Source organism: Triturus cristatus, chromosome 1_2, assembly GCF_964204655.1.
Source record: "Triturus cristatus chromosome 1_2, aTriCri1.1, whole genome shotgun sequence".
Lineage (NCBI taxonomy): Eukaryota > Metazoa > Chordata > Amphibia > Caudata > Salamandridae > Triturus > Triturus cristatus.
The window spans coordinates 1,076,280,957-1,076,295,603 of record NC_140580.1 but is presented as its reverse complement, the minus strand read 5'-3'; the positions used below and the strand labels follow the sequence as shown (position 1 = coordinate 1,076,295,603).

The 14,647-nt window shown below is 47.0% G+C and overlaps 1 protein-coding gene across 1 annotated transcript in view; it reads left to right on the top strand.

The window, feature by feature from the left end:
- LOC146868686 (zinc finger BED domain-containing protein 5-like) overlaps positions 1-3,328 on the top strand; it is a 33,580-nt gene extending 30,252 nt beyond the window's left edge. Inside the window, exon 2 of the mRNA XM_085624145.1 lies at positions 3,245-3,328. Coding sequence (XP_085480271.1) covers positions 3,245-3,328 — 84 coding nt within the window. The remainder of the gene's footprint in view (positions 1-3,244) is intronic.
- Positions 3,329-14,647: the final 11,319 nt, after the last annotated feature.

Genomic DNA, 14,647 nt, shown 5'->3' with positions numbered 1-14,647 from the left:
CTGCGGTTCTAGGATGCCCCTTAGGATGTACCTTTATTGGGAACAATGGGGTTGGCAAGTCTTTCGGTATTTCTGGAGTAGCCTTAGGTAATCCTTCGGCCAGAAGGGGATACATACCATTCATAAGGGTGTTTCTTTGTCTGTCTACTTGTTCTGATTTCACCCGGATACCTTCCTCAATTAATAGATTTTCTCGAACTTTATTTGAACTTTCTTTATTCTTTTCTTCCTGTCTACGTGCTTTTTCTGTGCGTCTATGAGATTCTTTACGCCATAACTCAACGGCGTCTTTCTGTGACTGTCTGACTTTCCTTTTCCATAACTCTTCCTCGACTTTCATGATGCACTCTGCATCCCAGGTTCCCGCTGCGGGCCACCTCTGACTTTCTGGTAATCCCTTGGTGTAGTCTACCCATAAATCAAGAAATAATATAGCGTCTAAGCCATGTTTGTGATACATGAAGTGCCCTGGAGTGTCCCTAGGAGGAATAGGGACAGCTTCTTCGAGGACCCCTTTTCTAGTAGTGATCTGTCTTAATTTCGAAAAGAGCGGCATATTGAAAACTGATCCGATACTTAATCTTGAACACACTTAATACAAAAGCACAGTAATGAACAACCATTCATACCACAATATGCAGGACGTTTAACACATTGAACATTAAACATTAAAACATTTTTAACCTTTAAAATAACCAACAATGATGATCGTCTGCATAACTAATCACCAAGCTTAATTCTTGACAATAACTAGATACTTCGGAATACTTGATATACTGCTAAACAGTACAGATACACTGCTAAAACAGTGCAGACCGGATTTGTGTACCCAAACCCGTCTTGACCGGCACAACCTATGTGCACGTCAGAAATGCCTCCCCAGCAATGGTACTCACCGGGTAGCTTCGGAAACGGAAGGCCTCGGTAACTTGAACTTGAAACGGACTGGACTCGACTCGACTCGTCGGACACTGGGCTTGACTTTGAACTGGTGGGTCTCTGTATACCTCGGATCTTGCTCTCTCAGCTAGGCTCTGGTCGGGATACTTCGCACTTCTCACCGCCTCGTCTGGGTGTTGATCGCAGTCTCAGTCGCCCCCGCTTGACCGGAGGGAGATACAGGAAATCCTGCTGGTACGCGTTATTGTCCGTCCAGCTGTGGCAGGAGACCGGGCCTGCAACTCACCGCCGGCGCGTGAGATGAGAAAGTGTCCCTGTTCGGGCGCCATTCATGTGGTAAATAATTTTCCTTTACCGGGACTGAATTTGATACAGAAACATAATTAAAACAGCTCAGTAAAATGAGAGGCAGAATCCGTGGTATTAGAGGTTCGGAATGGGCTTTATTCCAATGAACGATTATAATCGGTTGCTCCAGGTTCCATCACCACGGAGGTTCAGGAAGTGAAGTACATACATTATTGACATGAAATGACTTTTATAGATCATACATTACAATGAGGCGAATGCAATAGGCGTAACAATTGATAAGGAAAAATGACGACATATCTGCGTAACCAAAAAATGGGTGTAATAAGGAGTAAAAAGAAACATAATTGGTTATGATGTCATATATAGGTGGATCTATAAGATAATACTTGGCATAGATGCGTGCGCAGCAGTATGACGTGTGATTGACGTGCAACTAGGGGGTGAAGGGGACTTGACATTTAGCTCTACATGTGGAGACAAGAAGTCTGGGGGGTCAAGTCAACCTAATCCCAAATCATATCTAACATCCTATGTTTAAAGAACTATGTTATCCATAAAGAAGGACTCTCGAACAGAATCTATTCTATACTGACTGTGCGTGCGTGTACAAGCGTCTAAGTGTCTACACTGAAAGCGAGGGGGTAGGAATATTCCATGGTAACAGGGCTATGAATTACTTGCATGAGGGCAGAGAAGTCGAGCCTTTTGCTCGGTAACTGGAAGGATGTTTACTTAAACTACTAGACAGGAATGCATCGGCTGAGGGGGAAGCAGATAACTCGAAGGCGAAATACAGTTCTTGGCAGAGAATAGGCTGATGTCAGGCTTCGTGAGCCGCGCAGAGAATGAGACAAAGTTCATGGTCACAGATGCAGGCTCGAACTGGAGTTTTCAGAGGCAGAAAGCAAGAGGAGTTTGATGACAGAATCAGGGCCTACTTGCCTGGACTGTAAAATGGCATAAGTGAACCATATAAAGCCGGTGGCCTTTCATATTTAGGAATGGAATATCCGGCCTAGTCATGGCAGATCTGACAGAGGGCATGTTGACGGTGGACGCACATGTATTTGCGTCTTCATAACTGGAACTGGAGGGAACATACATGTACTTGTGACATGCACATAGAACCGTTGGGGTCCAAGATAGGGGACATAACTGACCAGAAAATCCATATTTCCACAGTCCGATCTGCGATTTTGTGTATAGTTGTGGTCCTGAGCTGGCATGCTTGGAGGAACAGAGAAGAGAAGAGATCTGTTGGGATGGGCATTTTTATAATCATCCCATCTGAGTGCCTGTGTGGCATGTAAATATGTAGTCAGATTATTTAGATATTTGAGACCTGCAGTGGTCGATTATATTAAAGTCCTCCAAATTCTCCTGCAATGTGTGACAGATCGCTTTAGTTTGTCCATGCCTGTACTTTTGGTGATGGCTGTTTTTTGGCTGTACAGTGTTGGTGATGGGCAACCCTCATAGCAGATATATCTTATGGGAAATAAAGAGGTATAAGTTATAATTTGTTGCTAACTGCTGCATAAAATGGTTTTAGTATTATTGAGGGCCATTGCGGTTAAATACGCAAATACATAATTGCATGATACCATGGGGAACAATAGGGCAGCCCTTCTAAGTTTTCCTGCATATCAAAAGTAGTTTGATGATTGAGTTGTTTGCAAGTCATGGGCTGTAGCTGCGGATTATGCTTGAGGGTGCAGCTGTTTTCTGGACTCCCTTGTGGATGTGGGTGGTCAGTTCTCTAAGAAATATCCATGGCTTCAGAAGTGTATATGCTCCTGGGTGCTTCTAATGTTGGCTGGTAGTGAGTTTCAAAGCTTGGTGGCTTGCACTGTGTAAGCAGTGCCTCCTAAGGATTTCTTTAGGAAAGGTTGTATGATGATAAGTGGTGCAAGCCTGGAGTGCAGTGTTCTGTTTGGTTTATATTGCTTGAATTTAACTTGTAAGTATTGCGGTCCTTTTCCTTGGGATGATCTGTTGACAATGCAGAGTGCCTTGAACATTTCTCTTTTAGGTAATCAATGGAGCAATTGCAGGACTAGAGTCATGCTCTCACTTGGGTAAAGGCAGGAAGGAAGCCTTGCAGCAGTATTTTTGACGACTTTTATTTTGTGTACTATGAATGCGCATAGTCAACCTTGGAGCTACCAAGTGTGAGGAGAGCTTGTAGTTCATGTTGGTGTGCAATGTATGGGAAGATGCAACATAGGGGCATATTCACAAGGAACTGTCGGCGAGTTAACGGCACTTTATCGCAGCCAAAGTTGCGATAAATTTATCGCCCCATTCACAAGCTGGTGTTAACAGCCCACAGCACAAGTTTACCCGCAATAGCAGCCGCAAAAAACATCGCCAAGGATGACCTCCGCAACCATCGCTAAGGAGATGCAGAGTAGGCGTTCCCGTGCCAAAAGCCGTGACAACACAACTCCACAACATTCACAACGAACAGACAGAACTGCGATAAGAACACAAAACCGTCGATAAAGCGCGTTAGCAGCAGGAAAATAACACCTGCTCTGACCTGGTGCTAAGTCGGACCACAGCCTGCACCACAAAAGGGAGCACAGCCCACAGCTACATCGGAAGGGCAACAGATGCCATGGAGCCACTGCGGCCCAGACACCCAAGAGGGCCACAACATCCACCGCCACCACCCCAGGACCCTAAACCCCACCCAGAACACCCCCCCGGACCACCACAGAGGCAGTGCAGACAAAGACAGCGGACCCCCAGGAAACGCACCAACCTCACAGACCCAACACCTGACAATGTCATTGCCCAATACAGGCCCAAAAGGACTACCATCCTACTCATCCTGACCAACAACGCCCAACAGGCCGACGGCACAAACACAGTGGACAACCAACATCCCACCCCACCCAAAGCTGCTGGCTGTGCTGCACCTGTTGGCCCCTGGAACCCCCTGACCAACACCCGCCACAGTCAGAGGAGTCACACAGCCAGAAACATCCAAGTCCCTCACACCTGACCTCGACAACACCATCAACCTGTCATCCCAGTCCCTATACGTCCAACACAATGCGCAGGATCCGCTGGACACCAAGCAAGGACCATACGCCATAGCTGGATGCACGCACGTGTCGGGGGCAATCCACAGCACACATGTCATACCTGTGCCCCCTGCCGACACAGCACACAATCACCACAACAGAAAGCACACGTCTCACAGCAATGTGCAGACAACAACCGAACACCGTGGAACCTCCACCAATCTCGCCTCCAAATTGCCAGCCACTGTGCACGATTCCTCCAACCTCCGAAAGTCCATCAGCAACCAGCGTCCCCAGGATGGCGCTACCTCAGGAACTACACTGCAGTCCATTAGGTCACACATGTGGAACTGTGTTTTGGGTAAGATGTAGAGGAATCCACACCACTGGACACGCCTCATCGCAGGCGGCATACCCTAACTGCACCGGTGCCACTAACTCTGTGCCGAATGAGTCATGGGCACCATCTGTTTGGACCCTGGTGGCGTCAGATCCCATGGCCTGGTGGTTTTCTGCATCTTCTTCTGGCTGGACCGGACTTGGTGTGCGACATGTGTCTGTTCCATTCATCTCCACAATAGTGAATGTATCAGAATGGGCCTGACCTCTGCATCCTGCCCTGGGGTACACCTTCCACTGTCCCTAGAGACACTCCCCGACAAGGCCTCTTGTCATCCCGTGGACCTGCTCTGCACCCGTGACCATGCCCGAGTGCACCGCAAGTCAGCGGCCCGTGGCGGCAGGCCCGTGCAGGACATTGTGCATCCGGGCCACTAACTCTCCGCAGCACAAATCATGGGGCTTTTATGGTTGTATGGTTGTGTCCTTTACGATGTACATAGTTGTCGATTTCTGACTGCACCAGGCAGCCCTTGCCGGCTGGTGTGCACACACCCCTCACACATCCAACACAGGTGTCACTCAGTAAGTGTGCCTGCTGATAAATGTGGCTGTGCGCACGTGCCTGTAGCCATTCACACCATCTGAGCAAGTGTGTCCGTGTGTTCATTGTGTCAGCTTGATGTGCACGGGCCCTGCAACATCACAGTGTGCTGTCTTCTGCGGACGTTGCCATGTCACCTCAGCGTTGGCAGTGACCCTGGACATGTAGCCCCGCACCTGCCCCCGGCATGCACAGGCTGCGTGTGCTGGTTCGGCAGGGGGGCAGGGCGTGGTCCAGATGTGGCCCGGTGCAGGAAGTGCGGTAATTGTGCCTCTGTATTGGGGTGTTGTCACCACCAGGGCCACAGTACACGATGTTGCAATGTGGCATGTACCAGGAGGGCGGGCCCGCAGGTACGGGGACATGTAGGAGCGCTAGGATGCTCGGGGTCTTGGCACATGCATGCCAGGTGTGATGTGTATCAGTCTTGCGGATGCGTGAGTCTGTTGCCTGTCCTCATTCGCTGCGTGGTCCCAGCCAGCCATGGGCTGGACACCTGTGTCCGCCCTGTCCGGACCATTGGCCTATACCCAAGTGGGCGCACACCTTCTAAGGCCAGCGTCGCGGTGTTGTTGGCATGGCACTGGACATGCGCGGACATGCATTAGAATAGTGTCCCGTAGGAGTGCACGTGATGCAAACGTGCAGCACACACAAGTGTGGGTGCCCGTGGCAGGGCGGAGCAGCTGTGTGGCAACATGACACACAGTGAGTCCGCTCATGTGCATCGTGCTGGGCATATCATCCATGATTCCCAGGGTCTCAGACGTCCCACCACCGTCCTCTGTACGTCTCCTGTATGCATGCAGCTGGCGAAGTTAAGGTAGGGATGAAAGGTCCTTTGTCTGTACTATTAGGCGGAAGCACATCTGCAGCTCCGAGCAGGAACTTGCATGTACCCAGCACCCCCTGACAGGTACGATGGTATTTGCGAGCTAATCCCACACTACGCACTGCCCGGCGTGAGACCAACGTGTACACATCCCACACGCAGTGATCCTTGGTCATAGTTGATGTGCGTGATATGGCCTTCGCACATACTACCACCCCACCCAAGGCCTGCACCCGTTGCACACAGACACTGCTCATTGCACCGAGCTATGCCATTTCATCCTCCGGACTGTCTCAGGGCAAGCCAGTGCTGCTTCAGACCATCCTGGACACATGGTCTACTCCAGTCACGTGGAGCTGTACCGTGCACATCTGCTGCATGTACTGGGGGCACTGCCGTCGGCAGTGCTGCGGATCAGTTACCGGGTGGGCTTCCGCCTTGCACACGTCACCTGCATGCAACCTGTGTTGCATTGTCACTCGTGCATATTCGAGTGGTCCATGGATGTCTGCCTCTCCAACATAACGATAGCTGACCTGGATTTAGACGTGTGTGTGCACCCCTTATTTGACCACGACCAGGAGTGTCACCAGGATGACCGCTTATGGCATGCATGGATGTTCGGCATGCAGGCTGGAAACTGGACCTGGGAGATTGCACGAATCGTCGTGTGCAGTGAGCACATTGAGCCACTACCCGATTGGGTTTTGGTGCACATTGGGTCCACTGGTTGGAGTCAGCACATCTGTCCTGGTCAGCTGATGGATTACGTCGACGACATGTCAGATGTGGTGGCCGACGATCGCTCATTGGAGATGTTGGCCTACGCAGCTGCACTCGCGTTCATGGACGAGTGACAAGGTACCTGCAGCCACAACTGGATGTGAGCCATTGCACTTGTCACGACACATGGTTGCATGTTGTGGAGATGGTCACAAGTCCAGAGATGACAGTGGACATGGCTACATTGGCCAGGACTCATGTTCCAGGCGCGGACAACCAATGCGGGTTGGCACTGACTTGTGTTGGTGACTGTAGGGGTGGGCGGAATTTGCGAAATTCACTTTCGCAAATTATCGCGAAAATGTTAAAAATCTCCGCAAACACGCGGAAATATCGCGAAGATGCAGAAGTTTTTTCCCGCCCGTTCGCGGTATTTTCTGCTTGGTCGCGGCTCGCCAACTTACCCATGCGGTTGCTCGTGGGCATGGCCATCTTGTTTTCAATTGTCTCGCGGTGCATGATCGCGAGAAGAAAGACGTAATCGCGCGACGCATGACGTTACTGCGGGCGTGAACTGTCGCGAAACAGCGCAAATGGCTACCAACAATCCAACATCTCGTGGAGAACGCGACCGGATCGGGAAAACTTGTCGGTGAACGCGGGGATTCAGGTAAGGCGATCGTTCGCACGCGAGAATGTATTATTTTACAGCACGAGCAAGAAACAAATTATCGCTAAGCTGCGGAATGCGTAAATTTTGACATTCTCGCGCTTTCCGCGGAACGCGAAAATGCCAAATTATCGCAATTTCCGCGAACGGAATGGAATTTTGGCCCAGGCCTATTGGTGAGTGACTCCCCCGAGATGGACATGGGTGCTTTCCTACGTTCCTCATTCAGACATGCTGCTGCATTGGTCTGCATATCGTGGCACTTATTTTGTCCGTACTGACTCGCACTTGTTGATAAAGGTTCCGCACTTTCACTTGTCTCCAACTGTTTAGTGTCTTGATTTGTATGCCAATGTGTCTCACGGACTCTCTGGCTCCCTGCCATCCGTGCATTGCTACCCCATCAGGACTGTGTGTTTGTACATGTGCATTATCATGTCCCTGTTTTGTGTTTTGCCAGATGCGTATGGCCGTTTACCAGCCACAGGTGGGTGCACTTGTGTCCTGTGTTTGGTTGTGCTCAAGTTGGTGTTTGTACCACATTGTGCTGGATGTTGGGGTGCTCTGCTTCCTATGTGTGTGTGCTGCATTGTGTGTGAGATGTCCCTTCAGCTCTGATTTGGCTCACCCTTCTCCCTTTCAGGCGGTGTTGTGTTCACTTCTGTGCCTGTTCAGTGGTGAGACATTGCTGGGTTGTATGACTTGTGCACCTGGTTGGTGTTGTTGCTCGTGGGCATGGTTAGTCTGCTGTTGTGCTGTGCTTAGTTGTGCATGTGTGCCATTGTGCCCATCTCCCCCATCCCCCAGTCCCTGCTGGTTCCTCTCTCTGTTGCTGTTGTGTCTGTTCTTTGGTGCAGTTTGCGGTCCCCGAGTCCTGCCTCCATCTCCAGACTGATGTGGTGGACCCCATTTCCTCCATGTCATCCAGCTCCTGGTGTGGCGCTGGATTCCCACCTCCGGTGTGCATTGCTGCCTTCTTGTTGTTGGCGTGTTTCTGCTTGTAAGTGCCTTTCACATCATTGCTGGAGTTCTGGTTTTGTGCCATTGTCCTCCTCCACCCTCAGGTTGCATTCATCTTGTCCAAGTTTACCTGCCATGTACAATGTTTTGTTGCCAATGGGTATGGTGGGGTTGTCTGCTGGCTCGGGTTGCCTCCATTGTGGTTGGCTGTTTTTTTCTGTTTAGTCTGTCTTACCTTTTCAGGCTTTTGTAGTGCTTATTCCCGCCTGCCGTGTGTTTCGCGGTCCTGGCGGTGCTTATCCCTGCTTTCCTCATCGCGGATGGGCTTATCGCATGTTTTCTGGTGTTGTGGTTTGTGTTTTTATCTCCGTCGGCGTGGTTGTATCGCGGACATAGGCCACGTTTTCGGAGGACTATCGCATGGTACCGCCTTGTTGTGAATTCCACGTTGACACAGGGTTATTTTCCCGTGATGGGCTGCGATGTTGAGAGTTGCGTTAAGCTACTCTTGCGATAGTTATCACACGTTCTTGTGAATAAGCCCCATGGTGTTTTCATTGTGTAGAAGGTACTATTTGTGACATTGTTAGCATGCAGTATCAGGGATAACATTGAATCCATGGTTACTCCTAGGTTTTTAACTTACTTTTGATATTGTTGGAGGGGATTGAATTTCCTTAGGGCGTATGGCGATAGGCTGATGCTTCTGCTATTGTCTGTAGGCCATAATCCCTGTCCTTGCAGTGCTGATCTTTAGAGGGTTATTCATCATTCATGTGTTTATAGCATGAAGGCAGCCATCGAATTGTGAATTGTTGAGGTCTTTGGGGGCTATCCATTTCTTAAATGATTCAGGTGTCTTCTGCATAGTTGCTACAGGTGAGGTTGTATGATTTAATCAAATTTGGCAAGGGGATTAGGTAGATGTTGAATAATAGAGGGATTATGATGGGCCCCTGAGGAACACCACAGTGTTGGGTGTGAGGAGGTGATGTGCAACGGGGTAGGTACATTAAACTTTGTCAGTCTGTGAGATAAGAAGCATTCCATTTTAGAGCATTTTCTTGGATTCCAAGATCGTAGTCTTTGCAGTAGTGTGTGGTGGTTGGCAGTGTCGAACGTAGCTGATAAATCCAGAAGTAACAAAGCTGCTGCTCTGTTTTTGTCCACTCTGTGTTTTAGATCATCCCAGGTGGAGATGATGGCTGACTCTGTGCCTCTGCCATAATGTTCAATAAAGTTAGAGAGTTGAGTAAACACTACTCCCTCAAAAACAATTTTAAAGAATATTCTATTTGTTATGGGCCTGTAGTTTGCTGGTTCAGAGGGGTCGAGGTTTTTCTTTTTGAGGATAGGTCTAATTTAGGAGGTTTTCGGCTCAGGTGGAAATTAACCTAGTTCCCCTGCACAGGTTGAGTGAAGGATATCTTTATAGATTTTTGGCAGTGCTGGGTCTGAAGGTGATCTTGATGGTCTGGTTGCAACAATAATATTGAGGAAATCTTTTTGTGACAGGGTATTGAAAGTTAGCATTGAGGAATGACTATTGGTGTCTCTCTCTGTTGTGGTTAGGTCAAGCGTTGTTGTGGTGTTGTCCGTGTTCTCCTTAAGGTAATTTTTTCTCTTTTTTATTTCTAAGATCAATTCATTGGAGGTGTTGTCACAGAAGTATTTTGATTGTGGTGTTTCTGTGTTATGGCACTCTGGACTTCAGTGTTCTGCTCTATATGGAGATCTTTGGAAGGACAGTCTGCTTCAGTTATGCACACGGAGTAGGGGTGTCTTTTTGTGGTTCTGATGGCTCTTTTGTAGGCTCTGTTACAGTGCCTTAGCACACTATAATCTGTTTTGTCTCCTGATTTACTCCATTTGTGATGTAGCTTGTTGAATTGTGATTTAATTATTTTGATGTCATCATTAACCCATGTGGATTTAAATTTGAGGTAAACTCTGGATGTGGTTATTGTGGATATCTGTTTATCTCCCTGTGGCTAACAAAACAAGCATTGGCAACGCCAATAGGTCTTGCCCATAGAAGATCAATTGGCTTTGACATTTTTTTTAGCCATGTTGTATAGCAGCATGGTTGAAAGTTTTTTAAAAAGCACTATGATGCAGTCAGCATTAACCTTGTCATAGAGCTTTTAAAAATTTACTTTCAACCAACCTGCACATTTTTCAACATTGATATAAAAAAAAATGACAAAGCCAATAGATATTGCATGAGTGGTGTGAGAGAAATTACAGCAACAAGCAACAGAGCAGGAGGGGAAAAAACAGCCCTTCAATTTGAGCTTGACCCACTGGAAGGAGATCAATAAATACATTAATCAGTACTTGGTCCATGATCCATCAAAGGAACAAACAAACAAAGAGGAAGTGAAAATGGCATGAACTGACCATGGAGAAACAAGGACATGAGAGTGAGAATGAAGCCAACCAATGGTAAGCAATGGTAACTAAAAGCTCAATTTTAGATTTTTATTTTAATTTTTTTAAAAGCTTGTCAAAATTGCATGTGTGGTCTCAGGTGAGACCTAAGAAAGGACAGTGCATGCACTGTCTGTCAAGACCTTAATCGGAAATGCACGCTAACCCATATCTCATGATTTGGGAGTAAAAGACAGTCTCAATTGGCCCAGGGCCTTGGTACAACTGCACCAGCTGCACTATTGATTGGTAGGCACATTTAGAGTAAGACCAGTGCTGCTCATCCAACCCTAGAAGCAGCTCCCTAACCTGCTACACACTGAGGAAAAGGTGCCTGCCTGATTAGATAGTCCAGTCCTGTAGCGCAAGGGACTGTTAAGGCAAGGTAGCACTCTATCGTCAGTGCCACAGGAAGTATACAATTGTATACTGAGGATCCATGTGACATTTCCCTAGGTGGGAAGGCGGGCAGTATGGTTTGATGACTGTTTGACAACAACCAACACCCCCCCCCACGGTTTCCATGGGACAAGATAGATTTTAGTCTTTAATTCATTTTACCCTTCATAAAAGGCTGAAAGGCAATCATACCGTAAGTACACAGCATGGTTCATATTTGACTCAGAGACGGGTGCACCTTAGCGTGTGCATACCCTTCGGGTCACTATATAGGTCCTGAAGAAAGCCTAGTAATGTCATCAAAAGGCTGAAACATGTAGACTGTTTCTTTTATCATCACTTTCAAAACCCTGATACCTTAGGCCAATTTAACCTGCATAGGTATCACACTGCGTTTTTAACCTTGCCTTATTGCTCCATATTAAAATGTAGCAAACAATAAAGACAATTTTAACCCACTATTTCACATTCCAGTCACTTGCACTAGTGTCACCTAAATACCTGCTCCGCTGTAATCAGGCGTTGAAGCACCCCCGAGTGGCATTCGGCTGCTCGGGTGGGAACCCAATGATGAAGCATGTCACCAACTAGGTTGGTGAGTGAGGGGTCTTTTTAAAAAAAGGAATAATTCTTCTCTTTTCTCCTTTTTTTGCGCATCTCGGTTTATCTACTTTTGTTTGGGGTAAACTCCCTCATTTGTTTATTGATTTATCTCAAGGGGACTGGGAGTGTTCCCCTCCTAAAGAACCCTTTCTCTCTGTTTGTTGACTAAATACAATCGTGTGTCTGCAGCCCCTTCCATACTATTATGGTTAAGCGTGCTTACCACATAATCCATGACCTGCATAATTTGCAGATTGTACCCCAAAAAATGTTTCTGGCTCAAAAGTTATTAACAACGTTATCTTGCACAGAGCCAGGCATTTTAGGCCGGAGTCACCCAGTATTTCCTGTGAGCAGTGAATGTTCAGGGGCTTGACCTCGGACTTATCACGGTTTAATTTATACCCGGAATGTCTAGATTATACTCCTATGTTGGTCATTAGGGCCTTGATGGATTCCCTCGGGTTCTCTGTAACAATGAGGATATCATCCGCGTATGCGGCTAATTTCACATGCGTTTCTCCGCTTATTTCATTGTTGCATTTGATATCCTGAATTAGTGGTTCCAGGGCCAGGAGAAACAGAGCAGGGGAAAGAGGGCAGCCCTGCCTGGTGCCTTGTTCTAGGTGGAATGACTCCGAGAGGGTTCCATTAATTGCTATTCGGGCAGTAGGGTCTGAATAAAGTGCCATCACCATGTTGATAGATGAGTCTCCCAGATTAAAGGATAACATGCAGTGTTTTAGGAATGACCATGATACTCTGTCAAACGCTTTTTCTGCGTCAAGGGTAATGGAGATAGAGGGGGAAGGAGTAATTTTAGCTTTCTCCAGAATATGACATAATAATCCAGTATTGTCATTAGACATACGATACTTGAGGAATCCTACCTGCGAGTTACTGATTAATTTTGAGTCACACCGATACCTAAGTCGTTGTGATCCCTGAGCTATGATACTCCTTGCTGATTATATAGTTACACTTCATGATATTGTTAATCTCCTTAGTGGCTTGGTGACACTAAGCCAAGCCCTACTTGTGTATGAAAATGTGATATACTGATTACTTAATGCATTTGCTGTTTTTATGTCTCTATTTTGCTTTGTTTATTTTCGCATGTCTACTCCTTAAGTCCTTTCATTTGATGTATTGTATGTATTGCTTTATTTGGAAACAACCAATAAAATACTTTTGAAAATGAAAAACTGATATGAGTGAGGTAAAATATTTGCCCATTTAATTTTAAGATGGGTGAAAATGACAAGATAGTGATGTACTGCTGTTTCAGTATGTGCCGCATTGTGCCAAATAAACGTAACTTTTCTTGTTCCATAATTTTTTTCATTCCTGACACACAATTTGGTTCTCTCCTACCTCATAATTCTTGTGACCACGACTGTGACGCCTCCACAAGACTGGAACTACATTGCCCTTGAAAGCAGCAAATGTACCCCCATTACCAGGGTAGGTGGCACAGCAAAATATTACTGTGCCTAGAACCGTAGAAACCCTTGCACCTCTCTTAAGTGCTGTACTGATTCTCACAGACCTTGACCTCTGTTTTGAGAAATATGACGTGGGTAAGGTGCAATTGTTGTATAAACTTTAGAAACATTAAACTGCTGCACTGCTGTATTAAATGCAGAGGAGCTGACAGGCACAGATCCTGATGTGGCCTGGAGAGGAAAGAGGATGCTTCATTTCTAGGCTGCTGGTCTGCTAGGGTCTGGCAGCCTCACTGCGGCTGGTGGCACTCCTCAGCTGCTACATCTGCCTTATTTTCTCTGGCAGCCTGTGTGCTGTGAGCTCCATTTGCGCTGAAGCACGCACAGCCACTTCCTTACTAGCCTCTGCAGTATCTAGCACTATATATGTGCTCTTATCTATTAGGAGAAGTGCACACAAGGGGGACACTGCCTAAGGTTTGAATCCCGGCTTACAAACTAAATGGAACGCATCTTGTGATGCTGGGCAACTCAGGCAAGTCTTCTGTGCCTGCTTCCCTTATCTGTGGAAAAAAGTGCCTTTGATCCATTCAGCTTACACAACAAGCCAACCTAATCTTCCCCCACGGAAATTGGTAATACAATGTACAAAGAAAGTATTCTCGGAGGAATTAGTTATACTCTAATCAACAATATGCAGGTCAATGCAATGATTCAGCTGTGAACAGTGAAAATTACATAAAAGGCGTACTGTTTAACACATGGTTATTTTTAGATTCAACTGTTCAAAATACAATACATGGAATCAAAAGAATGCAGTACAAACCAAGCACTAGTCAGTAAGGCAACACTGACGCCCCAGCAAGATCCCTCCAATCTTAGATGAATGTATCCAATTCAAGGATCCGGGGAAGCGTAATATCCTCTTAACCCTGTAGGCGTACGAATCCACAGCCCCCTGCAGTTTATCCTTTAAACAATCAAGTGGACTGATGCACCATGTGCTACAATGAGGGATGTTAAAGAGAACAAACCGTTGACGTTTTGGTCTCTAGCAGCCGGAATGGTCCGCAAGACCATCATCAGGACTCAGTGTTGTGAATGCCCGAATCACGACAAATCCTGGATATACTGGCCTATAGGCCACACAAATGTCGCAAGTGAGAGTAAATCTCCAGGACTTTTAAGGCAAGCGAGTAAGACAATTATTCCACCGCATAGAAATCGCCTGCAAGATCTTCCGACAGAGCGCTAGACTAATCTAGTGCTCTGACGGAAGGTCTGGCGTCACATATCAGCCAGCATTTATGAAGGGGTCAGTGAGACTCCATCTCCTAGAGCAATTAATTCAGGCAATGACTGCCCTGACATCTTATGTCCATTGCGATCAACAGTTCC